The 27418-nt window shown below is 43.1% G+C and overlaps 1 protein-coding gene and 1 long non-coding RNA gene across 2 annotated transcripts in view; one reads left to right on the top strand and one right to left on the bottom strand.

Annotated features, from left to right (window-relative positions):
• LOC138179278 (uncharacterized) overlaps positions 1-7321 on the bottom strand; it is a 94158-nt gene extending 86837 nt beyond the window's left edge. The window contains exon 1 of the long non-coding RNA XR_011172992.1: positions 6673-7321. This is a non-coding gene — a long non-coding RNA (uncharacterized LOC138179278). The remainder of the gene's footprint in view (positions 1-6672) is intronic.
• Positions 1-26796, top strand: part of ken (zinc finger and BTB domain-containing ken and barbie protein) — a 31517-nt gene extending 4721 nt beyond the window's left edge. The window contains exons 2-6 of the mRNA XM_069111905.1: positions 19782-20072; positions 20163-20335; positions 20609-20836; positions 20936-21227; positions 23064-26796. Of these exons, the coding sequence (XP_068968006.1) occupies positions 19785-20072; positions 20163-20335; positions 20609-20836; positions 20936-21227; positions 23064-23525 (1443 nt within the window). The 5' untranslated portion in view covers positions 19782-19784 and the 3' untranslated portion in view covers positions 23526-26796. The remainder of the gene's footprint in view (positions 1-19781; positions 20073-20162; positions 20336-20608; positions 20837-20935; positions 21228-23063) is intronic.
• Positions 26797-27418: the final 622 nt, after the last annotated feature.

Below are 27418 nucleotides of genomic sequence, written 5' to 3'. Positions count from 1 at the left end.
AACGATAATGAGGAAATTACCGGAGCAGTGAACCAACATTCCATACGATTGGATATAAGAGACTGTGTAAATTAAAGTGGCGACGTAATTGGAAGCAAAAACGATCTAACGTACTCAGAGACAGGTAGATAGATTGCAACGAACCGCACTGACAATGAGAAAATATGATCGAACCAGTTGTAGAACAAATTGCACGACTATATTGACTTCGCGAAAGTAATTCCTATTTCTGTCGAAGAGCCTGTAGTACTAAATCCGAACCTGATCGATTCGCGTGTATTCGTCTCAATAAGAATAGCAGCGCGAACGTTATAAACGTTAAAATAAGTATGATATGGTCCCTTGAACGAGTCAAGTATTCGGCGTATGAAAGAAATAACAATTTCACCGTGGCCGTCGTTGTCCTCGTTGTCCTTGCTGTTTATTGGTCATTGTTGTCCTTCGTTAATATCTTGGTAATCTTCAGAAAACTTTCGAATAGACTCGTCCACTCGTTCGCATAACGACGTAAAAACTTCTCTCCTGAACGTGCAATTCAAGTTCAGGTGTTCCATGGTCGTGCATGAACGTTGGTTGCGCAACTGTTTTTAAGAAAAAAAGATGGAGGAGGGACTCGCGAGTTCTATGTGGTCATCAATGGCTCGCGATGACGGATCGTAAAGAAAAAGCGATCTCGAGTCAAGGTCGGGCTCGTCGAAAGGCGTCTTTACGTTCGCCATTTCGTATTCATGTGGTCATTATCTGCCGGATATATTTATGTTGCGCTCTCGCATAGTCAGTGCATATAGAACTTGCATCGACGCAAATATTCCGATGCAAACAGAAATTACGGTCAAGTTTGAAAGGTGAACCAGTCGAAATTCCGAGTTAACGTTCATCTATTCTTTTATCGATGCGATCAGCGTGCATTCTTTTTGGCGACTCTCATAGAAGAAAATTTTGTCGCCGTAGAAACGAGTACTTCGTCCCTAGAATTCTCTCTGGAGGTAACGCTCTTTCGAATTATCTCACGTAGAACGCTTCGGCGAATGAAGCAGAACATAGGCCCCTTACTTTCACATTACATTTTCTAAACAAATTATTTATGCGATTGCGTCACTCGTGATATTTGAAGCGTACGCAGAAATAAATATTTCTTTACGCAAACTACAAAATACTTTACGATGCCATATACGGTAGTGTTCGCTGGATGATTAGTAAGGCTAGTGAAAGGCGAGTTCGGTTCCATTAAGATAAATTTGATCGGCACATCGAAAAGAAAATATTTTCATTCGTACCGAGATAACCGCGTGTTCGAGTAACTTGACTTGTAACAGGTGTATTTACGAACAATCTACCGTACAGACGATTTATTATCAAACAAATAGTAATATCTATTAAACAAAAAGCTTGAATATCTGTCGCGCAATTTTCAAGCACCTGTTTTCAACGGCAGAGTAAATAGTAACGTTTCAGCGCGAATCCCGATCGCTTTTATCTACGTTACATGGTCATTGATCAGTAGACCATTGATTCGTAATCGGCTGCCGTAAAAACGATTAATTAACGAGAAGCTGGTAAATGAGTATCAAGAGTTGGATGGGCCACGATATTCGATATCCGATATTCGAAAACAATGTCGCGTGCCTCTTACGTTCTATTTGATATCGATCACTTCTCGATAATCGATACACAACTGACTAAATCCATCGTGAATCACGTCCAATTGACGTTACGTAAGATAAGTGTACGTTTTCTTCGCTTAATTGCGATCGGCAGGTAACACGTGCATTTTCTATTTCGCTATTCTTTAAACCGTCGACCGCGTTCTATTTCTATTTTCCTATCTGTTACGAACGTTTGATTTCTCCTGTGATATTGGAAATTAATTTCATGGTCATAGATGGGATTAAATCGGAACGAAACTGCAACGCGTAGCATTATCGCTCTATAGAAATGTTGGCAGTTGATAGCAAAACTCGATTATCGCGGACCGATTGTAACTAATATAGGTGCCGCGAGATAACTATAATCACGCGCAGGCACAGTACGAGTATAGTATATTTAACACGATTGCATTTTTTTCTGTTAAGCGTTAAGCAGATACTCGTAGCGTGGCAATAACATCCGGCATAATATGGATGTATAAAAAACACATCGTAGATCGGCCTGTTACGATTTAGTACCTACAACGTTATAATAATATTCGCGGGCACGCGAATCTCGCCCGCATGGAAAATACGTCGCAATCGCGAATTTAAATTTATCCTTTGACAACGTCTAGTAGATCTCGCTATGCGTCCACTTGTTCGACTCGTCGAACGACGAAAAGATGGATCAACGAAGAGGAACGTCGGTACGCGATCGACGAGCATTTGTATAAAAGAATGTTGAATTTTCTACGTAGGCTGCCGGCGTGTCTCTCGACCATTTTCACCTTCCACGGTCCGCCTGCGGTTGCTTCCTTCTCAGACGTTTCTTCGCCGACGATAAGACGGTTATTAAGACGCGGTCTCGCGGCGTAGAGGCCTCGGATTGGTCGAACGTTTCGATGTGTAGGGCACGTTAAATGAAGTTGCAATTAAGAGAGCTAAAAGCTGCGCGGCTGACTATGCTTCTCAAGGCCTCGGGCCTCGCCAGAGCGTACTTCCGCTTCTGATTAGCTTCCTCTTTTCCCACATCGTCCTCGCCGTTTTCTCTCTCTCCCTCCCCCCTCCTCTCCCCTGTCCTCTCACCGCTATTCTTTCTCTTTCCTTTTCTCCTCCTCTTTTTACTCGGTTTCCTTTTCGCATCTCTCCCTACCCCGCTCTCCCTCCCTTCCTCTCTCTTCTTTTCTCCCTTTTTCTCTCCCCCTCGTGTTTCTCTTTATCTCTGCAGGTCTTATCTCGTACCGTGGGAATCCGCGCGTGCGATTCGCACTGCGTGCGCGACAGAGAAAGAGAGAGAGAGAGAGAGCAAGTTCTTAGTCTCGTTCTTCGGTCATCGTTTCTGCTTTTGCATCTTGATAATCGGCCCTTGGCGCACCATTGGTCACGGACATTACCGGCGTCAGATCGTTTCTTACGGCTTTCTAACGTACGTTAGGTTCGCTTAAAACTTGTAAGCATCTGACGCGTATTCGATCCTTTTCGCTGGCGATACCGTTGACGTTTTCCCCAAAAAATTCATCTTTGGCGATTATCATTATTGGGAAACGGTATATGAAAATCCTTGTTTACAAATAACATTGCCTCGATAATTTATACTTTGATACAATTGTTATTAATACATCTTTACACAACATTCGTATATGATCGTGATCTCGTTATAGTATTTACTCGTAACCAGGGAGCATTGGAAACGATGTCACATTTACGTGGATGATCGTGATGCTCGGTGATCGTGGAAAAATCATCGATCGTTAACGACACGATATAAGAAAAACTTGTAAGTAAGTTTTTTATAAGGCAAGCTTGCACGTATAAATAGTTAGTGTTGATCGGCACTTGGAACGACATGTACGGACTTCGAAGCTGCTTGAAATTCGTTAGCGCTCTTTCGAGTTTACAGCAATAGGCTGGTGATTATGTAAGATCGCTAGGCGAGAAACCAAGTTAAAACGCGATTGTTGTTTCCGAGTAAAATAAAAATCGGACGTCGTCCCACGATAAAACTCGGCCGCGCGATTTTAACGGTTTAAGACGTTAGGCGAAAATGTTTCACTCGCGGCGTGCACTTTCACTCGAGCCGAGTTTCGCCGAATTGGCAGATACGATTACATCGCGCGTTGAAATTTCTGTCGATTGCGCGGAATACGGTTGTTCGTTGCGTCTCGATCTTCTGAATGGCGGCTGGTCCCTTCCACGGCTATCCACGGATGCGGCTACGTACCTTGTAACGAACGTCCGATGAAAATTTCATGCAAATGCAAGAAGATATTCGATGGAAGAGCAACTGTCCGATCTAATAGATATTTCTACAGGAAAGTATATGCGCTAACCTTGAATACGTTCGAGAGGCAATCGAGAATTTGGTCGACGTACGTTTGCTTGTGAAATATTCATCGAATTATCTTTCAGTGGAACGCCATTCACGTTTTTAGCGTTCGGATAATGCACGGATTACGCGTTTCCTTTATGCGAGAAATGTTAATATTTCATAGCACGACGAGAGTCGACGGTATGAATTACATAAATCGTAAAGTAATTTAAATTTTAGAGAAAGCTAAAATGGAGTGTAACATGGGATCTAAAGTGGAATTCTTGCGCCGCCTACACGACAAAGTGTTATTCTCCGCAGTGTCGATGGGATCATCGTGATACCTACGGCTTTCTATCCGTAATTTCAATCGCGATTCGTAGCCGTGTAACAGAATGTTATCCTAAAGTTTGTTAGAATCGTGTAGGGAGCGTTTTCACCCACTCGATCGTCGAGAAAACATAACGATCTCTTTCTGCTCGACTGAAAAGTCAATTACGAACGCATATATTCGCCTACTTGCAGAACAAGTCGCTTCCATTCAAGAGGAACGGCGGCGTAGCTGTTGAAAGAACGAAATGAAATACATACCTGCAACGGCCGAGTTATCAATTTTCCAATAGTCTGTATAAAGTTCTTGCGAACACGGAGTTTTCTCTCCCTTGAGATAGCTCTCGTTCGAAAATAGAGCATTTGTCTATTAATAGAGATGTACGTGTATGCCCGTTTAAATAAAACGAAGAAAAACGAGGAAGAAAGAGAGTAAGAGAGAAAGAAAGAAAGAAAGGAAAATTGCGAGTCGATGTAAGATTTTTCTCCAACCATGGAAATTGCTCTTGTAATTTAGGACAGACGTATGTTATCATGGTTGGCGCGGTGATTTGCTCGTTCACGCAGGTACTCGCGACTGCCTCGTGGTATTTTCCTTGGTTTCTGGCCCGTTCTGGCTCGTGGCGATTGTAAATCTTGCGCTGTGGGCCCCCGCGGCCGAGTATATGGCGAGTAACAGCGGCCACGAGTATATACGTCCGCCAACCCTTTCTACCTTCCCTTTCACTTTCATCTATCGCGTATGCTCGAGGCCCCTTCAGGACTTGCCTGTTTCTCGCTCGCTTACTCGTTCAACTTGCTCTTTTGCTACCTACTTGCTCTCTACGTCTACTATAGAAAAATGAAAGAAGGAAAGAAAATGTGTGCCGTGTGTAACGAAAGAATCGTTTCGCTGCTCGAGGTGGCCTTGAATCGGCGAAGATTAAATTAATGCTCGGACGAACGTTGCTTCTCGAAATCGTATTGTTTTAACAATTGTCAGATTTGAACGTAAACTTGCGTTCGATCGAGAGAAAGCGTATCGTTGCTCGTCGTTTGTTGCCGCCTTATCTGAATAAAGATTCGAAATATCAGATCGTTGTATACAGTTAAGTTATGGTTAAGAGACGAAGGGAAACGCGTAAGATCGTAAGTAACATCACGGATTCGTGTATTTAAAGGGGAAAACGAAATGGACGTAGAGTGAACATTGAACCGTGCGTAACGTATGCCGTAACAAAGATATGCTAAGCGAAGAGCAGTGAAATTTTAAGTAGTGACCCAGGGACGAACGTCGTTGGCTTTCTTTACAACCTGGATGAAATATGGTTGGTCGAGGTGCCGAGTGTTTCGTACGACAGTGAAAGTGTCCTAATTTTCAGGAGAGAAAGAGTTTCCGAAAACGTTAACGGTAATACGAGACACGTAACCATTGTCGAATGCACTGTTAGAACCTGTTATTGCCGGCTGGACAAATATAGGAACGTGCCTAGTAAAATAAATTATCGATAAATGCTATACGTAACACCGGGGAAATATTATTCTCGATATCTACTCGAATCGATTCTGGCTACAGTTTCGAGGAAATTTGCTACGCGATGAATAACGATCATCTCTTCGGTACGTATGTTGGGCAAAGAATAATTTCTTTCAAAACTTTGATACATTTTCTCTAAAATCTCTTTCGCGTCATCGAGTCCAATCGTTTGAAAGTTAATGGTAAGAAAGGCCGCATCGCTCGCAACATCGCCCAATACCGTACGTGTACGCTCGAGCGTTACACTATTTTTCGACTTGTGTTGCAAATCGAAACAACGATAAGAATTATCGGATACGGCGTTTGAACGTTTCACGCCCGCCGTTACCGGAGAACTTTTCTGCCTTTTAGCACAACCGCATTTTTGTTTTGCAATAATAAGTTGTTGTTGCAATCGGTACTTCGATTGCCGTTTGGCCGTTGTGTCGAAAGGTATAGCACGCCTCATTAAAGGCCATGACTGTCTCGATTGTTGTGATTTTGTTCTATACAAGGTGTAAACGTCTGTCGTTGCTATTAGTCACGATCGATGTCCAATCTTTTCGCTCCTCGATTGCGCGTACTTAATTAACCTCGTGCTTCGGTAAAAATGATATACGCTCGAGGATCGAAGACATCGCGTGCTTCCAAATTAATTCGCCATGATCGTCCATCGACGTTCATCGATCGCTTCGACCTTACAACGAAAGTTACGAAACTACTTTTAATCACTACGTGCGTACTTTCTCCGCGTTTGGAACAGCGTCTACACGCGTAAACGGAAACGGTTTTTAAAAGAAAAATAATTCGTTGGTCGGTTTATCGTCCACGGTGTTCCTTCCCGACTCGCTCGCCTATTTTCACCCGTACATCCGCGACCGGCGTGTTCAGAGACAAACTTTCTTACTTACATGCCCGCTTACGTGCCTCTCGCTGCTCCTGTACGCTCAACTGACAGCGTAATTTCTCCTTCGCCATTGTTACTCTCAAACGATCTCGCAATCGTCGTCTCCCTCTTGTGACACGCTAATCATCCCCGGAGCTTGTTACGTCGCGTCGCGGAACGACCGACCTACATACATACCGAATTTCGCCCAGTTTCGTCCTGTTGCGTGGCGTTTAACGTTTCCTGGTTGTCTTCGCCGTGTCCGGTGGCCGTTCGATTCGAAACGGTCGAGAGAGAATCGAGAGAGAATCGAGAGAGAATCGAGAGAGAATCGAGAGAGAATCGAGAGAGGATGGAGAGAGAGAGAATCGGGAGAGAATGAAGAAAAAGTTACGAAGGAATAATCGCTTCGTTAAACTAGTGGCGTTTTCCTGCGGAACCAGTTGTCGGATGGAACAGGGGCAGAACGCGGCAAAGGTAATTGCAAGGTGTCGAGGTGTCGGATTAGATAATCGTAAGCGATAAAAGCACGGGGTCGATTTCCATCGAACCAACGCGGCGACCCAGATAGAACGTTCGGAAAAATTGAAATAGCCCCGCGTTGCGTTTCGAAAATAATCTCGCCGCGTTCGCATCGGCCGAACAATGCTACTGGTTGCGCGATATCGGACTACAACGAGACTTACTCGACTCCGACTAGAGAAGATAAACGCGGTATCGACGCGACCTATCTTCCGTTTTCAAGAGTATGTTTTCGGGGCTGGAAAGCCGGCCATCTCTCGCTCTTCTATCGCTCTTCTATCGCTCTTCTATCGCTCTTCTCTCGGGCAAACAATGCAAACGGCTTTCCACACGGTGCAGACTTTTCGGACACGGTGTACGCTTCTGCTGTACAGGGACGGGACGCGTGTGCGCGCACACACGCTCAGGTGGCAGACCAATACGGCCTCAAAGGCACACGCGTTAGCGACAAGTCCCCACCCACAGTGTGAGATCATTGCGATTACGTAAGTGTCCAGTCGACGGCGGTGTGGACGCGCATAAAAGTATCGTGTAGCACGGCACATGCCGCTCTAGTGGACGCTAGATCGTGTTGTTCCAGCGGATAGTTCTTTACTATGCTAGAATTTCGAGGGAAAGGGGGATCGGTCGATTTCTTTCGGCTCGGTGGAAACTGAAGCAAAGCGATCGACGCACCGTTTTGTCCGATATGCCGGCGATGCGTCTCGCTTTTGAAGCCGAAATTCCCCAATGACGTAGTTAGAATGCCCGCGGAATGGAATAGATTAACGGTAACTGCTACTTGCGTAGGAGAGATAGCGCGCGATTCGATACGACCGAGTGACATCAAAGTTCGACGTAGATAGTAAAAGGATGAGAAACGAAATTTCGATAAGGAGAGAGACAAGGCTGGTTCACGGAAGCGAATGTTTTCCTTTAAACCAATGTATGCGGATAGAGGTTGACGGAGAATGAAATTTGCATAGAATTTTCAAACAGCACGAAGGCAAATGGATGCAACAGTGGCGCCTATAATAGGATTCGCAGGTAGCACGACGATCAGCCGCAACGCGCGCGATTGCGTAACATTTTGAAAAGTCGACGTAACGTGTCGGAAGTCATCGTTAACTGCGGCTACAGTGCCGTCACGACTGACCAAGCGTGAATAAACAAACGAATAATCGACCGATGCTTTGGATCACCTATCCGCTTTGAATTTCGTTCGCTTCTCTCGATCGCGTTAATCGTCGACCTCTCTAGCAATTTTTCTCGTTGAACGATAACAACGATGGGGCTTGGTGCGTCGATTTCCGATTCGCAATCGTAACAAGGCGTCGAGAATAATTATTCAAGGCTACGCTGTGTTGCAATTGTATCGGCTAGAGCTAACTATACCGATGAAAGTCTCGCCGAGTTTAAAGAGCTTCGGAAAGTTTTACGCATGGAATCATTTTATCGATGTATCGTACTTTTATAAAAATTCCTTCAAACGGCGAAAACACGTCGAATCTATCGCAGACGCGGTAAACTTGAACCACGGTAAACAGAATTGAAGTAAATTTATGAAAATAGAATTACGTAATACCAAGTACTAACATGTGGTTGCACTTTCGCCTCTTAGAATAATACGAAACGAATTTAAATCGAACGCATAAAAATTGCGGAAGTAGCGTTTCGATGTAACGGATCGACGGTATTTAGATCGTTGTGATTGGCCGATTTATTCCGAGGAAGCTCGCTCATCTCGAAACAAATATGAAATTGCATAGAGAGCACAGGGGTCTACTTCTCGCAAAACGTTGGTCATCACTTGACGTTTCTCGTTTCCGCCTGACTCATTTATACGCGGCAGCAAGGCCGAGCCAAAAGCAGCGATCTTGGCTTTATTAAAATATGCCTGCAAGGCGATTACAAGGTAGCGAGTGTAAGTGCAACCAAATAAAAGCGGTTCCTAGCGAATGGCTGGCTGCAGAAAAATAACGCGCATATCGGTGCATTCCGATCCGTTCTTGTAAAATTCCATTCCAGCCAATACCGTCGGTGTACAGTGTAACAATGAGGCGTAATTGCGACGTTATCATCGATCGTTGCTACTCATTTTGTATATTGCCAATTGATACAGTATTATTGCTCAAAATACCGTCTAGAGTTAATTCGAACACTCCACTCTCGAACTTGTCTACTTTCGTTCGTAGTTCGTTCTTCCTTTGCAAACGACAGAAGCTGTAAATTCCATGACATCGTGTTCCTTGGTAGAACGACATTCGTTCGGAAACTATTTCTACATTTCGTCGATATTAGAACGCAGATTCGAACGTTATTTCGTAAATTTTGTAGATTTATAAATTTTCCTCCGATATATTCGTACGTAACTTTCTATGCCGCTTGGTAAATCTCGGAAAAACTGTCTGCGATTGATCGAAAGGTTATGTTTTGAAAAGCGAGAAATTTATTTTACCGAAATCTTTGCTTAATTTTTATCTATCCTTCTAAAAGAAGCGAATGTGGCGTTATCGCTTTTAACATTGGGAAAGTGTCGAAGAGCTCGTTCGTTGCAGACACTCTTACGATAGTTTGTGAAATATTTTCACATTCGATGGCCGTGGCAGGGTGAAGCGGAGATTATACGACGAATTAAAACTCGGAACAGCGTGGAATAACGGAAATACGCTCGCGTCTTCGGCGTGTCTAATTCTGCCCGAAAGAAGCGTAAATGGATTAAAACGGCGAATCGTCGGTAGACTTGCCCTTCGGATCCGAAACGCTGGAGCAGCGTGCGTGTCTAACTGGCGATGGAGAGGGCGAGGGAGAGGCGGAGAGAATTAGCGGAAAAGAGAGGAAGAGGGAGAGAAGAACGATCGTGATTGCGTAACACGAATGCACGCGGGTACCTCGCGGCCGCGTATGCTCCCGTACGTAGGTGTATGTAGATCTTCTAGGTAGTGAAAGGTCATCCGTTTAATAGTCCTCAATCGCGGCTGTATGCACGATCGGATCTCCGCCAGTCGATGACTAACTCGCGAGCAGAGGCTTTGACGAACCACTACGCTACACGCTGCTGCATCTGCCGATGCGCAGTAAAAGGTGCACTGGATGATGATGCCAGGCTTTGACATTGAACGGATCGAAATCTCGACGCCGCGATCGGCACACTCTTTTCCTCAACTTCTTCGCCGAGCGCTCTTCTCGTATGCGTGACGTTGCGCCGACGTTGCGCCGACGTCGCGCCGACGTTGCTTCCGTTTCCCAGCTTTCCACGTTTATATATAGCGGAACTCGTAGGAAAATTTCTGAAAAACTCGTTTCCTGTTGCGACGCGCTCGCCGTCTCATATCATATTACGATGCAACCATATTTCCATTTAGCGTAACAAGCTACGAAAGAACGAGAATCGAGTAACTCGAGAGATTCGATTCGTTGCTACGGTCGCTGTTTACGAATCTGCATCGGCTCGATGGCGTTTGAATTTGAAAATCGTTTCCCAGGAAGCGTAACTCCGCGCGTTTCTACAAACAACAAGGAACGATTTTGGAGACGTTTGTCACTCGTTGACGGCCCTTGCTCTCGAAAGGTTAGGCGGACGTCGACGGTAGCGATTTGGCCGGGGGCAGAAATGCCTTTTGGTTCGTGTACCAGAAGAGAAGACGAGACGCGGTGCGTTTGAGAGAAACGATCGTTTATTACGTAAGAGAACGCAACGCGGAGACGTGCGTGTTGCGGGGCATAAAGGCAGATACACACGATTCTGTTTACTTGTTTGCAGCGACTGCGGCGAGATACGTATGTGGCGTGCACGCATGCATGTATGTACGCGCGTGTTCTCTCGTCGATGTAAGGGGAGAAAGGACGAGCGTCGAGGATCGAGAGAGCAACGTTGCCAAAGTCTACGCAGCAACCTTTTTTTCCTTCTCGTAGATTTTTTCAGAAATCTCACGAGGTTGCTTCTTCGATGTGTTTCCGCGTTTCCACGTGATCCTGCGGCAACGATGCTCCGCGCTCGGACGTCCTTCTGGTTATGCAACTGCTAAAAAGTGACCGACGCTCAATATTACAACTGACATCGTGTTTATCGCGCGAATTCCGTAAAAGACATATCGGCTGCTGTTCGAGAAAAACGATCGAAAGTCCGAAGTTTCTATGACTTCTGCCATGCACCTTGACTCTTACACAAAAACGGTAAGCGAATTAATTTGTTTCGCAGGAAAAAACCGTATGTTCTATTGCAGCTGCAGCTTCTATTACTTGACACATTCTTGCCCGATGTTCTTTAAATGCTAATTACTTTTTTCCGACGAAACAATCATTTTCCATTTGCTACATCAACGCCGTGAGTGTTGTTATCGCGATGTATATGCGTTTCTATCGACGAGGAAACACGTCGCTTAGACGTAAAATCCTGAGACGCGGTTCGAAACCTGTCGACCTTCGTCCGCGATCGCGGTACGAATATTCTCAATTTTAGCGAGGCTGGCCGTAGAAATCGCGGGTGCACTCGATTGCCCCATAGAGCGAAGAAGTGCACGACGCGTGCGCGTAACAAACATGCCCTTCAGATCTACAATGATGGAGCGTCTATTAGAGGAGGCGATTGTTCTTATATAATGAATGGATCATGTAACTAGCCGCTTCGCGGACTCGCTTCGTGGAACGAGAGACAGAAAGAGCGACGAGGAGAGAGCGGCGAGAGAGGAGAGAGAGAAGAGACGAGAGAGAGAGAGAGAGAGAGAGAGAGAGAGAGAGATGGCTTGCCGCGTACACATACAAGGCCATCGAACGTGTGTCACGTACGAGCGTATACCTGGGAAGAGTGTGTGCGACCACGTACCAGTTAGAGTCGGCTAGGTTGGTACGTAAGTGCAGCTGAAAAGGCTTTTTACTTTCTGGCCTTGAACGAAATGTATCCGGTGACTCGACGACCGCCGATCGGCCGAGGGAATTCTGTCGTTCCCCTACGTGACGTCGGGTCGCGTGGCGTCGGGTCGCGTGGCGTCGGGTCGCGTGGCGTCGGGTCGTGTCGCGTCGCGTCGGGTCGGGTCGCGTCGCGTCGGAACGAATCCTCCGTCGCTATCCTGTTCGTTGTTATTTTTGACACGCGCCTGCTCCGTATCCGCCAGTGATCCGTCATTGCGTTTACCGATGTCGGGCCGATTCTACCTTTTAATAGCCTCCACGGACAAGTGGATAGGATAATAACCAGTTTCGTGGCGCAACGCACTTATCGAACTTGCGATCCAGAAACGTGTCTCCGCATCATTGTTTTCCCCGAGCGTGAAAGTATTTCGAAACATACACGCGCAGTCCGGACGGCTGACTACCAACATTTCAAGCAGAATAATCTATCCGAAGAATTTCTACGTATCGCACTCTCCGTTCGATCGAACAGATTTTCCTTTCTCGTTTTCAGTTCGACCGTTGGATTTTCTCTTCGTAGCGGCGATCTTTCTTCGTTTCTCGTTCGTTTCTCGCGTTATTAGCTTTTTTTTTTGCAATATCCAGACGTAGTCGAGCGATTTTCGTCAGACCGGTTGAATAGCGAGCGAGCAAGGGAGACGGAGTAAACGAAAAGGAAGAAGAGAGAAGAAATAACGGAGAGAGTACGTCACAGTCGACGGAGCGATGCGCAAGAGGGAGAGCGTGAGAGACCAGTTGGAAAATAGTGATTCGAAATCGGGGAAAGGTGTGAGTCATAGGTTTCACGGGGTGTCATAACCCTGCCCTCGGTTAGAATTACGCATTTTCGTTTCTAAAACACGGTGAAACACGTTGTCTGCTCGATGAGGAACTAACGAGCCACGACGCTACAACCTCTGCAGATATTTTCAGCAGGAGCGAATTTCAACCGAAACACGCACCGGATTTCAACCGCAGTGTCAACCGAATCTATAGAAAAAGCTTATCCTTCTGATTCCTCGTGTTTCCTTTTGTCCATCGGTCGAAGATTATAAAACCACCATTAAACGGATATCGTGTTCTTGTCAGAAAAGCCATCAACGGCCGTGACGTGTTCGATGCAATTTCTTCTCTTGTTCGTGATATTTTGTGGTAACGCTGGATCGTACAGCCTCCCCGCAAACTTCTATGGTGTTCCAAACGAATGCTTTTCGATGCTTGTGTGCGTACGTATAAGATGCATGTACATGAGAGAGGCCCGATGAGACCGCGAAACACGGCCTATTGAGGCTGGCGAAACGTAATTGGGCCCACAAAAAATGGAGCGGAAACGCCTGGACCCCATTACAGGTCTCGTAACGAGTTCTCCGCGCATTGCTCAATCCGCGCTGGCTGGTTCGCGCGGTTTCAGCAGCCTCGCCTTAATCCGAATCGTCACGATCTGTTCTCTCTGCGATAAATAACAAACAGCTCCATTATTTTTCAGATTCGTACGTCACTGTAATGACAAGCAATTCCGTTCAACGGATTCCGCGATTTACGCTGTTAAAGCGTGAAAATTGGACAACTTATTTCGGTGATTCGGCCTGCCAACAACGTAACGTTTCGCGTTTGAGGGAAATATTTTTCATCTACGTGGACGCATCGCTTTTTCTTTTTGTTATTTAATCGTCGATACGAAAGCGAAACGCGAACCGATAACGGCAGGTCATTTTGACCAACGTACATCGTTATCGGGACATCGTTGTCACGCAATTCCTTACCGTTGTCAAAAATAAGCCGGCATGGATGCAGCAGCCGCCCGTCATAAACTCAACGATAATATTTACCCTTTTTATACTATCGGTTTATATTTGACAGCGTCATACGTGTAAACAGTATTTCATACATGGATATCGTTTGATAGCTTCTTCGCATTTATATCTAAAATCTTTACCTCGCATAGCGTTGCTATCGGACAATTTTTAATGAAACATGCAAACGGTAAAAAAAGTCGTTGTCGAATACAGAAAATCTCGCGAACGATATCGTACCGTTGAAGGAATTAATTTCTCAATACTAAAGATAAAGAATTAATTTCAGACTTTTGCTCGTTCGACGAGAAAGGATCGTTCTTTCGGATCGTGTTTGTATTGAACGATACATCGTCACCGAGAATAGAAGGATAATCGACGGTTATCGTCGAAAACAATAAATATCCTAACCAAGTCCGTGTGCTACGTGTAAACAGTTGCGTTCCAACAGTCAATCGCATCGGTCAATCGCGTAGAATGATAATTGTCTGTACGGGACCTAGACCAACATAAATCCGAACCAAGTTTTAAGCACATCGAACCGCGAGAAATAAGATTCTCGGCATCGACCAGCGTTTTCTCCGATCAAGGCCTCGGTTTTTCATACGAGAGCTGAATCTTTTTCACCGGCCGATGCTGGTGCGAGCTTCCCTCTCTTGGCCCCGCTGTCTCGCGCTTTAATTTCCAGCCTCGACATTTGCGTAACCCAGTTTCGCCATTGTTCGATTCAATGGTAGATCGTAACGTCCGCCATCCGGATAGAAGATTATAATGCTCGCGTGTGTGTGGCACTGCGCATCGTTACATCGACATAGTGTGAGTGTGAATATGTACGTGTGTACGTGTGGTGGTGTAGTCACGAACCGAAAGTGTAAGTGCACACGCGCGCATCGCTGCCGCGCGACCGTATTAGTATGCGAGGCGATAAGCAACCGACGTCCACGGAGAGTTCGCGCAACGAAATTTACGAATTCCAGCAACTTTCTCCTCTCATTCTTATCTTTAGCTCAACCTCACGAACTCGTTGCACCAGTTCCCACTGCATCGTCCCCTCTTTTTCTTCCACAAATGCCAACGTCTTTCGGACCGTCTCGATGTTGCACACGAGACGACGCGTGTTTTTGCGAGTAACTACAAAAGTTGGACGACGTGACGTATCGATACTATTTCGCAAGTTCCGTCTGTGAGGCAGAATATTTCAAGTTTACAGAAATAATACGCGAAACGCTGAAAGTTTCGCGCGTTCGCATTTACCCCTGAATTACCCTTTAACGTATCGCGCGCGATGAATGTCATCGGCATGGACTAGGGATGCATAAACGTACTCTATGCACGACCGGTCAGCTATATCGGGACGTTCCTTGATATTTGGTATAAATCGGATGTCTTTCGCTACGAATGCGTTTCCTAGTCATTTTATCGCTAAACTGTTGTTTCATTCGCGTCGCGTGTACCTTATATACACGATATAAAATACAAAATAAAGCAATAAATGTAATCGGTCGTGATATCCCAATACTTGTGACTGCTGATGCGTATAACCAGGAAATCCCATCGGTACGAGCCGTTCATATACCTCGAGTAAAAATTATACGCTTCATCTATTCCACCATTTTACGTAGTGAAATGTCGAACGTGATAAAATCAGAATAGCTGGAATATACATGCTACGTCGTAATGACGATCGTAGAAAATCGCGCATCGCCTATGGGAAACGTTCGTGCGCGGTGTATTCGATAATCAAAAGGTTAACGGATGACACGGTCGTTTTTACGATGCGCGGATTAATTTCTTACGAGATCACGTGAATCACGTGATGCGTGAAAACGTGTAAAACCGTACAGCACCGATATTGCCATAAATAAAGTACACTTTTCTTGTCAACGTCGCGAACTTCACGGTTCGTACTTTCTCAATAAGAGCGTGGCACGTCTATGGACGGGGAAACTTGTAAGCAAAGTTTGGTGTTGAATATATCTGAAAAGAAAAAGCCGATTCTTGGAAACGAATCGGTTATCAGAAACGTGCTCTAATTTCGCAATCACGAGCATTCGGATCCACCGCCAAAAGCGTAGCGCCGAGGTTCTTCTATTTATCAGCGCGCGACAAAGTAGGAGCCGATGTTGGTTTACCGACACGACGAGATGAATCGAAACGCGGCGGATTACCAGTTGGCCACGGACTGTCGGGGAAAGAGAGCAGCACCTACAAAGAGCGGCAGGCATCCTGACTGGTAAAACTGGCAAACAGTTGGATCGCGCAATCCCCACCAACCGACAACTGGGCCAGAGTTTCTGCATCTAGTGGCACGGGGCCTTGCCCCCACTTAGCACGAATGGCACGAGACCCCGCCCGGCAACTCTTCAAGGCCCAAATAGAGGAAGAAAGACGAACGTAAGCGTAAGCGTGGACGTAATGCAGCCGGTCGGCCAGCGATTGACCCTGAACTTCAAGTCGTGCTTGCTAACAGCAGCAACAACAACGCAGACGCATCAGCAACCATTTCCTTATTCAGCGATTTTCTTAGTAACCGCTTCGCGAGACATTACGTGTGCGATCGAGTCATACACGCGCGAATCAGCGCGGCGTTCAAGGATCGTTCTCCTTTTTTTCTTTTTTTATCCTTTTCTTATCCTCTGTTACTCGATTTTTGGAGCAGATTTATATACCACGATATAGCAAAGCCGTAAGTTAAATCATCGGATAGGGGTAATAGTAGACAGAAACGATATCGCGAGGAAGATCGATGATCGTCTAGTGGAAGTATTTCGCCGATAAAACAGATAGTCGATAAAATTAACGTATTAAGATCAGTTTCTATCGGCGTTGGCAGTTCGACGATGAATCATAAAATTGGAGCTCTCGGAATATAAGTTAAAAACGATATAACCGTTCGCCTTCGTACGCAGACAAACCTATATATTGCAAAGAATAAGTTGACATCGTACGGATGATCCGAATAAAGGCTTCTTGCGATCTCCTTATATCCCTTTTATTCTTTTCTGCTGTAGGTACGTATCTACGATCGCAGCTGTACGCAGCGTTCCATTTTAGAATTCCGCAGAATAAATAGACAACGGCTAACAATATTTCGCTTCTAAGCAGAGAAACAGTAATCGATCGTTATTGTTTGGAAAAGTTGGAAAATCAGAAAGCGAAATTGTATAAATTTCATTTCCATGTGCTGTACGGCGCACATCTGTACAACATTGACTTTGTATTAAAAATTTCTTTGCACGGTTTTAATCGACGTTTCACTAGGTTATGCGATTAATTTGTCTAATTATCGATTTTACAAGCTCGCTGTATAGTATACACGATACGAATAGTATTGCGATGTACGAATCGTAGCCACGATTCTTTTAAGCGATGTTACTCAGTTACGTCGAAGTAACGAATTTAGGATGCTCGTAGTTAGCGAAGTATTCGAACAAGATACGAGGCATGGCACACCCTCGAGATATATAGGGAAAGAAAGAAACGAAGAAAGCAGCGTATGTGATTCGCGATCTCTTGCTTCGATGGAATTCACGCCCTCTTCGTGACTCTTGCCCAAGGCCTTCCCTTTCCAATTTGATCGGATCACTCATCGAAGGTCACGTCGATGAGTATCCACTTGACAAGCTCCTGTATCGTGTCAGCGTAACAGGAAAACGGTTTCGTGATCTTCATTTCTGATCACTCTTTATGCAACTAATTTGATCTTAATCCAATTGTTCCATTAAAAATCTGACATTTTTTTTTTATTCGAAACAGAGTACCAACGTGAAAAAATTCATTCTGTCTTGCGTCGAAGCTCCGAGATACTTGAGATCGATCTGCTTAGGTTGATAAGAGAAAATAGCATCGTGGTTTTCTCGATCAAACACCCTCTCTAGAAGAGAAAGAACGAGTTTCGCTAGCGTTCGCGAATGTTAAGCGTGAAACTCATTGTGCCTGAGACACGTTTGACATTGCGGAACGCGTCGATGTTTACGGCATTGGTTTCATAATGTTAATTATACTTCTGCTCGCTGAGAGCATATAACGTGAAATCAAACTTTCTCTCCCGCGGCTCCCCTTGAGAAACGAACGAATGAACGAACGAACGAACGAACGAACGAACGAACGAACGAACGAATGAACGAACGAATGAACGAACTATTACTCGATTCCTGCGCGACGAATTTATTCGAACGTTCGAAATGAAAAGAGCAGTAGACCGTTCGTTCAATTCGTTGCGTCATATTTGTAGGCTATTAGAAAATGACATACGTCGATTCGTTATAAATAAATAATATCGGATGGTACGCGCAATTTGTTACGACGTTTCGAATAAACGTACAATTTATTTTCCGGGTAACCATATTCTGCTGCGTTATTTTCTAATCGCGAATTAAATTGCAGTGCAGTTACATGAGTCACGGTAACATTTCGTTGCGAGCTACATCGCCGGTATTCGCCAGTACTCTTTTAATAGGAAGTTTCTCGAAGAACGCGGAGATCTACAGAATTTCCCCTCTCGAAGCGGCAGATCATTAATCAGCGGGACCGCAACTGCCTAATTACGCTATTGCATCCAAGATGCAATTCTATTATGTTTATCGATGCACTGTTACTCGCGAACAATTACGTCAGTTTGATTACGCACACACAGTTCTCTTCTCTTCCCAGAAAGATAATATTTTATCGTTTCATTTTTCCGACCAATAAATGAATTCAAAGTAATTCAGCAATTACCTTGAGCCCGTTAGCTCTAACTGAGCGCACAAGCCACCGTTTCGTACCGTGTTAATGATAGACAGATCAGAATCGTTTTCTTTGAGATATCCACGTGAAACTGAATTCGTCGAATAAATAGCTTTGCAACTTAATTATATAGATGAGCTATCATTAGACGCAATTCAAGTCCTTAGCAGAAAGCTGAGCGAATGTCAGAGAAACGTGAGAAACATAATCTTGGGACACGTCACCGCCTTCCGCCGTTTCCAACAGAGGCGGGGCACGGAAAGATGAAATTAGTGTAACGAAGCTGTCTTTGCATGACGCGAAGCGACGACAGCGCTTTATTGGGTTAAGGACGTCACACATATTTCGCTTATTTCGTTGTTACGAAAGAATTTTCTTCGCCACTATCGTCGCGGTGCCGTGATAACGAGCGTCATAGTGCTTAGATTTTGCGTAAATCGTTGTATGCATCGCATGATACAGGATGTTCCAACGATACGTAACTGATCCTATAAACGTAAAATCGAAAACTTCTTAAACAGTTTCCAATTTCGCTACTTTTAAACGACGATCGATTAGAATTGATCAAATATAAGCGAACGATAAGCAGTGGTATAATTTCTTTAATATTACAACTTCTCTCGTATATGGTTGAATTTTATATGACTTGTACGGAAGGTTTATGCCAAAGTTTCGATAGAAATAAATAATATAACGAGATAGTCTGCACCCTCTTGCAACAACTGGGTCAACGTTATCAGTGAAATTTTATAAATTACGAATCGAAGTTACAAGTTTCCTAGCAAAATAAATGAAATTCTGCCAATTACAAATCATCGTATTATCCTGTTGTAAACGTAAAATTAACGTATAAAATATTTTATTCAACGTATAAGTATTTTACAACTTGTAACTTGTCTAACGATTCATAAATCTTTATGCAGCAAGACCGCTTAAAGTATCTTAATTTCTATTAATTTTCCTTACAAGGCAAGCGTATCGTTAAATTTGTTGATCCATCGAAAGCCTCGTTATTTATTTTGTAATAAATAGAACTGATCAGGTTCGGCAACAGACGATATTTTCACTAAATATGAACTGCGATTTCTTCGAAGCGTCTTTTTGTAAAATTCTTTAAAACTTGCTTGGAGATAATTGAACGCGTCACGCAATTACATGTGCGAATACGATAATGCAATAAAGCAACGAGTAACGTAAATAACAATTGACGAACTTTTTACAGACGATGTATACTGACGGTCTCCTGACGCTCCATTATGGGAAGCATCCAGCGACCTTGGCCGCGGAGGTTGGAGCCTGGTACACCGGGGACCGTCACGTGGACGTGACGTTAGCTTGCGACGATGGATCCGTCGTCAAGGCCCATCGAGTAGTTTTGGCTGCAGCTAGTCCCCTTTTGGCTAGTCTCCTTCGCAACCCTGCATTGGACCATGTGGTTCACTTATCCGGGGTCCGAAAAACCCAGCTGACTCATTTATTGGAATTTCTCTATAACGGAGAAGCTCTCATTCCAGTAAGTCTGTTATCTCGTTGTGTAACATTTTTCTTCGACGATGCGTCATTCGCCGATGAAAAAACATCCAAGAACGATAATATTTTACAGTCGACGGAACTCACGCCGCTAAGGGAATTGTTCGAGCTTCTTCAAATTAAGTCGGAGCTGTTCGAGCCGAATCAACCTCAAACCTCTAGTAACTCCGACCCCGAAAGGATACCCACCCCTCAGCCCTCCGAGGGCCAGGAGAGTTCCAGCTACGAATCGCAGTACGACGGCAGGTTGGTAGAGATCGACCAGTGTCGAGGGTTCGTGAAATGTCGGTACGATCGACGAAACAGATATCGTCGTTTCTAACATAGAGAACTATTAAGATTAATTTCTGCTTGGATAAAGAGCGAGGCTGGTGCGTTCGCGCCTTTATCTTCCGCTTTCGACACTTGTTCTCGAGTTTCCGGACGAATACGCGTGATATACTTAGATAATTCGAAAATTCTATCCCATCCGACGCAAAGAAACAACAAGTATCGTCGCATTGTCCGCTAACGTTACAGGCAGTCGAACAATCCGGCGGACTGTTGCTCGGTACTCATAAAAACCGAGGGATGCGAGGAGGAACCAGAAGTAGACGTGGAAGGCGTGGAAGGTGAAACTCTCCTCACGGAGAATAGAGAAGGCAGTATAGAACCGCCTCGGCGGAGGGATAGTTCGGATCCCGTAAACCTAAGCTTAAATTCTGGAACTTCCACTACTAGCGAAAGTTCGCACGATATCGTACCTAGGTAAGTTTGAAAATACGAACAAACGTTATTAAATTCTTCGTTGTATTGCTAGTTGGTCGTAACTTGTTCTACGAGTTTTATCGCCGTACGTTTATTCAGGCCAGAAAAGCAGTTACTGGAGAGGCGAGAATCTCTAGAGGAGGCGGAAGAGAGAAGGAGGCAATTAGCGGCTCGACTCGCGTTAGGCTTAGAACCGGGAAAGCGAAAACCCGAAGAAATACCTATCCCACCTGCGGAGGCGTATATCGTCACGCCTCATCGAAAGCGAAGGCCAGGTTTTCACAACGCACCCGCTCAGAATCCAGCCTTTGTACCGTTCAATCCTGGATTCGAGACGCCGAGGCGGTTGCAAGCGCCACATCCCCTCAGCGTCTCGGCACCCCCGTACCTGGTACATGAGTATTTTCATTTTCTCTCTTACAATAATGCAAATGTTACTATCAGACTGCGGTCTTTTATGCACTCTTCGTGCATTTTTATAGGAAATTCATAAATGGGAAAATACAAAATTGTCTTTTCATCAAATTCAATCGTGAGCTTCACGTGCAAAAATATTAAAAATTTCGATTTCGATTATTGGTCATAGTAGTTGATTCTCAAGTATCGATATTGGATATACCGTTAGTTTCTTCGCAAACCTTTATGGATTTATCATGTACAAAATATATCAAATCGTATATTTTTCTCTTGCAATCTTCGTATAAATTCATTGAAAGTTGAGTATGTAAAAATATAATTTTGCATAAATATCCGCGGTCTACGATATTATTTATATCATCTCTTTCTATCCTCCATCTATGTCTCATAAATAAATTCGTAATTTGTTAATTATATGTAAACGAGTCACGTTCATCGAGTAACGTGTTATAAATGAATTGAATTTATTTAGATATTCTCTCGTAAGAGAATCGTCAACGAAAATAATTTCTACTTTGAGATGGAATGATGTATAATTCCAGACGTGTAAATTTAAAATACCATGACTTATAATATTAGTAATAAAATTTTTCAAGTTGAAACGTACAAGACAGTCGAGTAGAACTTAATAGAAGATAAGAACGGATTATTTTAATTTAATAAATACGTAATACTGTTCTTGCTTTATTTCTTAGAAATAAGGTTTTAAAAGTATAGATTTGTAGCGCCTATGGCCGAGCAACCTGTCGTACACCGACTCTTAAATACGAAGTTTTAGTAAACTTTTGAGAGCAACATATTGCACGCGTACAACTTGATGTAGCAGTTAATATTTGATAACACGTGTTCTCAAACATGTGAAAATATTGCAGCCGGAATTTGTCATTTTTCCATCGCTTATTGTAAAATACAAATAAAATTTTTCCAGAGTTTTTCAATTGATGTCACTTTACTGTAAAATGAAAATTTTTATTAATCTTCACGATCATATTTGCAAAAGTATTATTATAGTTGTTGTTACCAAACGCTATTAAAATTTAAATACGAAACAACACAAGTAGTCTTTGCGTCACGCGATATACAGTTCCTTGCTCAAAATATCATTGAAAGGTTGTTCATCGATCGATGCCCGACGATCAAACCCGTATTTTTAAAACTTAGTCGCTAAAAATAAAGAGACATCAGGCATTTGTTTATTAAACGAAGATGTCATTCTCATTGTTATATGTCATCTTGTTCGTTCGATCTATAGCTTTGGAACTATGTATATGTTTATGCAATAGGTATAGTTCTTCTTACGTAGAACAAATTTTCTGTGGAAGGAAATTGCATCGATAGTAGTAATAATAATAATAAATTTCAATAATACCAACTCCGAATCTACAAGATACTAGATTAATTTATCGATTAAATTAATTGAATTTCGTTGAAATTAGGTATTTGGATAACGGTAGAGGATAGTAAAAAATAGCAAGGAATAGCAAAGAATAACGCTATAAATAAATATTACGATAGAATGCGATATTGAAGTTTCCTGTGCCTTCTTAGGAACAGTAATATTATGCAAGTTGTTACGTAAGTAATAATCGAACATTTTAAACTGAGCGAAGAGAAGAAAATAGATAAAACTTGAGTTTCATTCGATTTCGAACTAAAGACGACAGTATAGATGTAGTTGATTGCCAATTTCAAACGAATAACATGAAATTACCGTAATGATCGAATATAAAATTCCTGCTTTTATGAAATATTTTACAAAATTTGTAATTTAGTTGAAAACAGGATAACACGTATTTATCGTATTTTATAGCAGGACAGATCAGTGACACCACCGGGAGCGTCGCATAGACCACCAAGCGCGGATCCAGCATCGGCGGCGGGTTTGGAACCACCTTGGGGTTCTTGGGCTTTGCCAGCAGCAAGAGCGCCTCCACCTCCGCCGACGGACGACCCGCCAAAGTCTACTCCCGTTCGCGAATATCGGTGCAGTTATTGTGGCAAACAGTTCGGAATGTCTTGGAACTTGAAAACGCATTTGAGAGTGCATACGGGTGAAAAACCTTTCGCGTGTAGACTTTGCGTTGCTATGTTTAAGCAGAAAGCTCACCTGTTGAAGCATCTCTGCTCCGTTCACAGAGGCGTCATAGCCGCCCCTGACAATACCTTTACTTGTTGCTTCTGTTCGTTAAGTTTCGATAGTCTACAAGAGTTAATCAGGCATCTGTCAGGGCCGCATAATAATTTGCTGCTCAGCAAAAATCTACACGACTAGCGACATGGATAAGGCGAACCGGTGCTGAATCGTCATCTCGAACGCATCTCGATCAAATATTGCGTTTCTCGCAAATCGATTCGAGCATGCTTGGATCGTGTTCAGACGAGAAAGTACGAGTGCCTTTAAATTTTCTCAGTATTCGAACTATAGATTCAGCATTTTTTCTTTTTTTTTCTATCCTTTAGTTTTTCCTTTTTCCATTGCTTCCGATTGCTGGCGAAAACTTTTTGGTTTGAATATCGATCTCGATGATGATAAGACCATCGTGTACAGCGTGAAAAAGTAGTTTTTCTAACTTTTTTCCGGACGAATATTTTTCTCGAAAGATATTTTAAAATGTAAAATAGCATAGCATCACGTAGCGGCATCACACTCTCGTGCGATTAAATTTTCTTTCTTCGCGAAGATGAGAAACGTTGAATAATTGTTACCTTTAAACGGACGAACGAAAGTGGGAACGTGTTATTTTATAAAGTTTTGCGGCAAGTTTTACGGTTCTGCGTGGAATTGTACAAGATCTTCGTGAATCTCTTTTTCTTTTCTGTTCGAAAGTAAATATCTCGCAGCACCGGATGAGCCTTCCACCAAGACGTTACGTCGTTTTCGTGACCCTCTCTAAATCGAAGATATTCGAAGACGACGCAACAATCGACTACCTGTTTATTATTATAAGCGATGACCAGTAACTCTGACCAAATAACGTATTTCCGACAGTGGACGTTGGTCGGAAGTGTGTCGGATATGTTGACGGTCTCTATCGGGTAACGTTAAGAAAGTCGAAACGAGAATATATAATAAAAGGAAAGAAAGAATAAAGCAAAAGATAGAAAATATAATATAAACGAAGAGGCGAGAGTCAATTATCGTTGTCACGCGCCGAATCTCGACCAGTTCACTAAAGTGAATCCGGCACGCGTCTTCTCGTTGCGTCTTACTTATTGAAAAAGCTTTTAAACGCTTCCGTTCGCGTCACGTGACATCCAGCGAAACCTCTCGTTTACCTCAGATCGCGCGCAAACAATCTCATGTGTAAATAAGGTTAATGTTTAGTCGTAGGAACAAGCGAACGGATATAACAATTTATTTATTTTACACTTTGCAAAGGGACCAACTGATTTTCCACCGATTTCTGTCTTAGGTAGATTTTAGGTATCCTGCCCGTTAATCACCTCGAACAAATTTGCTCGCAGAGAGCTGTGTACGGTTTCGGAATTAGCGTATGGAAGGATTCGATTAGAAGGTCAGGGATGTAGAACAAGAAGATATCGGCGTTCTCCTTATCCTACGAAGAGGAACATTATCGGCGAGACGCGATTCTGGAAGAAGCGACAATAATTTTTTCAAAACGGTTCAACCTGTTCGCCAACTGTTAGAATAAACGTTGCTAATGTTCTTCCGCGTATTACAATCCTCGTCTTCCACTTCATCGTAACGGTCCTTCTCCCTTCCTCCCTTGTCCCATCTTGTGTTGTTTTTCCTCGAAACGTCTTTGGTATCTCAGCGACTCGAGTGCCTTGTCAAATGGGTCCAAATTGGTCGATTGGGCAGTGATTTCATGTGTTCATAGGCTTAAGATACGTACACGTGTAAGATGACGATACGAGCTCGCTTAGGAATTGAAAGAAAGCGTTAATTAATTCACGTAGAAGTTTTTAATATCACTCGAATTAATCCAAGTTTCGTTAGGATCTAGATAGATTGTTTTAAGTAGTAGCTTTTGTTTCTCTAATTTCTTTTTTGTTGGCGCAGGACGTCATGAATTTCTTTTCTAGATAGGTATTACTACCTAAGGTGCCTTGAAGAAGGGCCTCAACCTCTCTTTAGCTCCTTGGCTGTACGAAAATCTCATAGTACGGAGCGGACGGTCTTAATAAATAATAAGAAAATCAAACGAATTCGAATCCCAATAAATATCATTAGCGATAATATTATATTCGTTTGAAACTCGCACGCACATTCCATATACACGTGAATACTTTCACGAAACGATTCCTCTAACTTATTTTACGCGAATTATATTTTTATATTTAACGCGATCAGATGCGATTTCCAAAATTTCGGTCTTAATATCCCCACTGACGATCAAACGTATCGCTAAATTTCAACCGTTTCACTTTCGCAAGGGGACGATGCGACGAAAAAAATCGGCTAGCTGTTGCTGTTTATTGGGATTGGCAATTTTTTAATAAACGATATTGCGATTATATTTGAAATAAGATCGTTCGTTCTATTTGCCTTCGCCATGGTATTTTTACCGCCGGGGTATAAACGGGCACGAAAGCAGAACATAGGAACGTAAGAAGAGGTTAGAGGGGTGGTGTGCGCTCTCATCAAGCCAGGCAAAAATGGCCAGCACAAAACAGTGAACGCAATGTGATACTAAATGATAATAAAGATAAAGTAATTATTGTTTAGCGTGCAACGCTTCGGCGCATCGCACGAACGCGACTCGTGGCTCTTTCAAATAAAAAGGAAAAATCTTTCGATCGCGAGAGGAAGAAGCAAACGGACGATCCTTTTTTCTGCGAGCCGCCTAAATAATTTTTAGTAACTAACTTTTCGTCGTTTCTCTGTCTCCGATCCTCTCCTACCTAAAACCCTCTCCAACCTCCTCGTTCCCTCTTCTCGAGACGTAAGCGCACTAGGATTACGTATGCAGATTATGTTACTGTTAATTAGTTACGTTTATTGTGTATATATACACAGACACAGACACACACACACTCGCGGCCAGATGTCCCAAGAGGGCATTTCTTCTCTTCCTCAACGTAGCGAAATGTTGTAGAAATAAATCATTTTTTCATCAACGTTGAACTTTGCTTTCGACTATGTCGATTATTTAAGTGGAGAACACTTTAATTAAGGAAGTAAATTGCAATCGTGATGGTAAATGCGTATGCAGAGTTAGACAGATCGATCGTTCGTTGTCTTCTAGAAATAAAATCGACGATGCGTATTGTTTCTGCAATTAAAATTTATAGAAAATCTTGATTACGAATGAAAAAATAAGAAATGTCGTGATTCCTTTCCAAGATGAAATAATACTTGCTTTACGTTACCATATTGTATATCACTTTCCTTTCCTTAAATATTCGCTTGATTTGAAATCATTGTTCTTCGGACATCTGGTCAGAGTTTTCTAGAATTTAAGCATCTTCCGAGCGGAGAACGTTTTCCGCGTGCTTTCTTAGTGTTCATAGATTTACAAGAAATAAATTAATTCAGATGAGAAATCTGTAAAAGAAGATAAACAAGCGAGCGAAAACAACTTGGCTCATATCAATATCCTTTCCCTTTCCTTTCGACCTAAGAAACATTAGATATCAAATGAATTCGTTTTTATCGGTTTGTTACTGAGAAATTTCACATGAAAAAACGGGATTTTGTATATAATGCAAACGATGTGCGTTCTTTATCGAATTAAAGGTTTCGATAAGTATCTTTCTTTGTCGTATACGTGGAAGTTTCTTTTTTCTTTTTTTTTTTTTTTTTTTTTTTTCAAGAACGACAAACACAGAAAGGAGAACGATTTTTATCGATGAAAACTAAACGTACTTCGAAGAGGAACAAACCGATTCATATAGTTGACATGGATACACACATGCACAAGATCAACGTCTCTGAGTGAAATTTATCGAAATTGTTTCGTAGCGGTTTCTCGTTTATAGACCTATCGGTTTGTAGTTAGAGGAACATCTACTCCAAACTAACGGTTCGATGGCCAAGGATTTCATACAAAAAGGAACCTCGTTGAAAAACCCGTTACTGGCGGGCCACGCTTAAGAATGGTGGTATACCTTTGCCAAGCGTTATCTGTTGACAGCGTCGATTGCATAATTGTAACGCGATAAGGAACAGCTAGTTTCTGTTTTTTTGCGAGAAAGACAAGT

Source organism: Bombus flavifrons, chromosome 4, assembly GCF_040668555.2.
Source record: "Bombus flavifrons isolate JBK064 chromosome 4, iyBomFlav1_principal, whole genome shotgun sequence".
Taxonomy (NCBI): Eukaryota; Metazoa; Arthropoda; class Insecta; order Hymenoptera; family Apidae; genus Bombus; species Bombus flavifrons.
The sequence above is the reverse complement of the archived record's forward strand: the minus strand, read 5'-3'. Positions and strand labels throughout refer to the sequence as shown.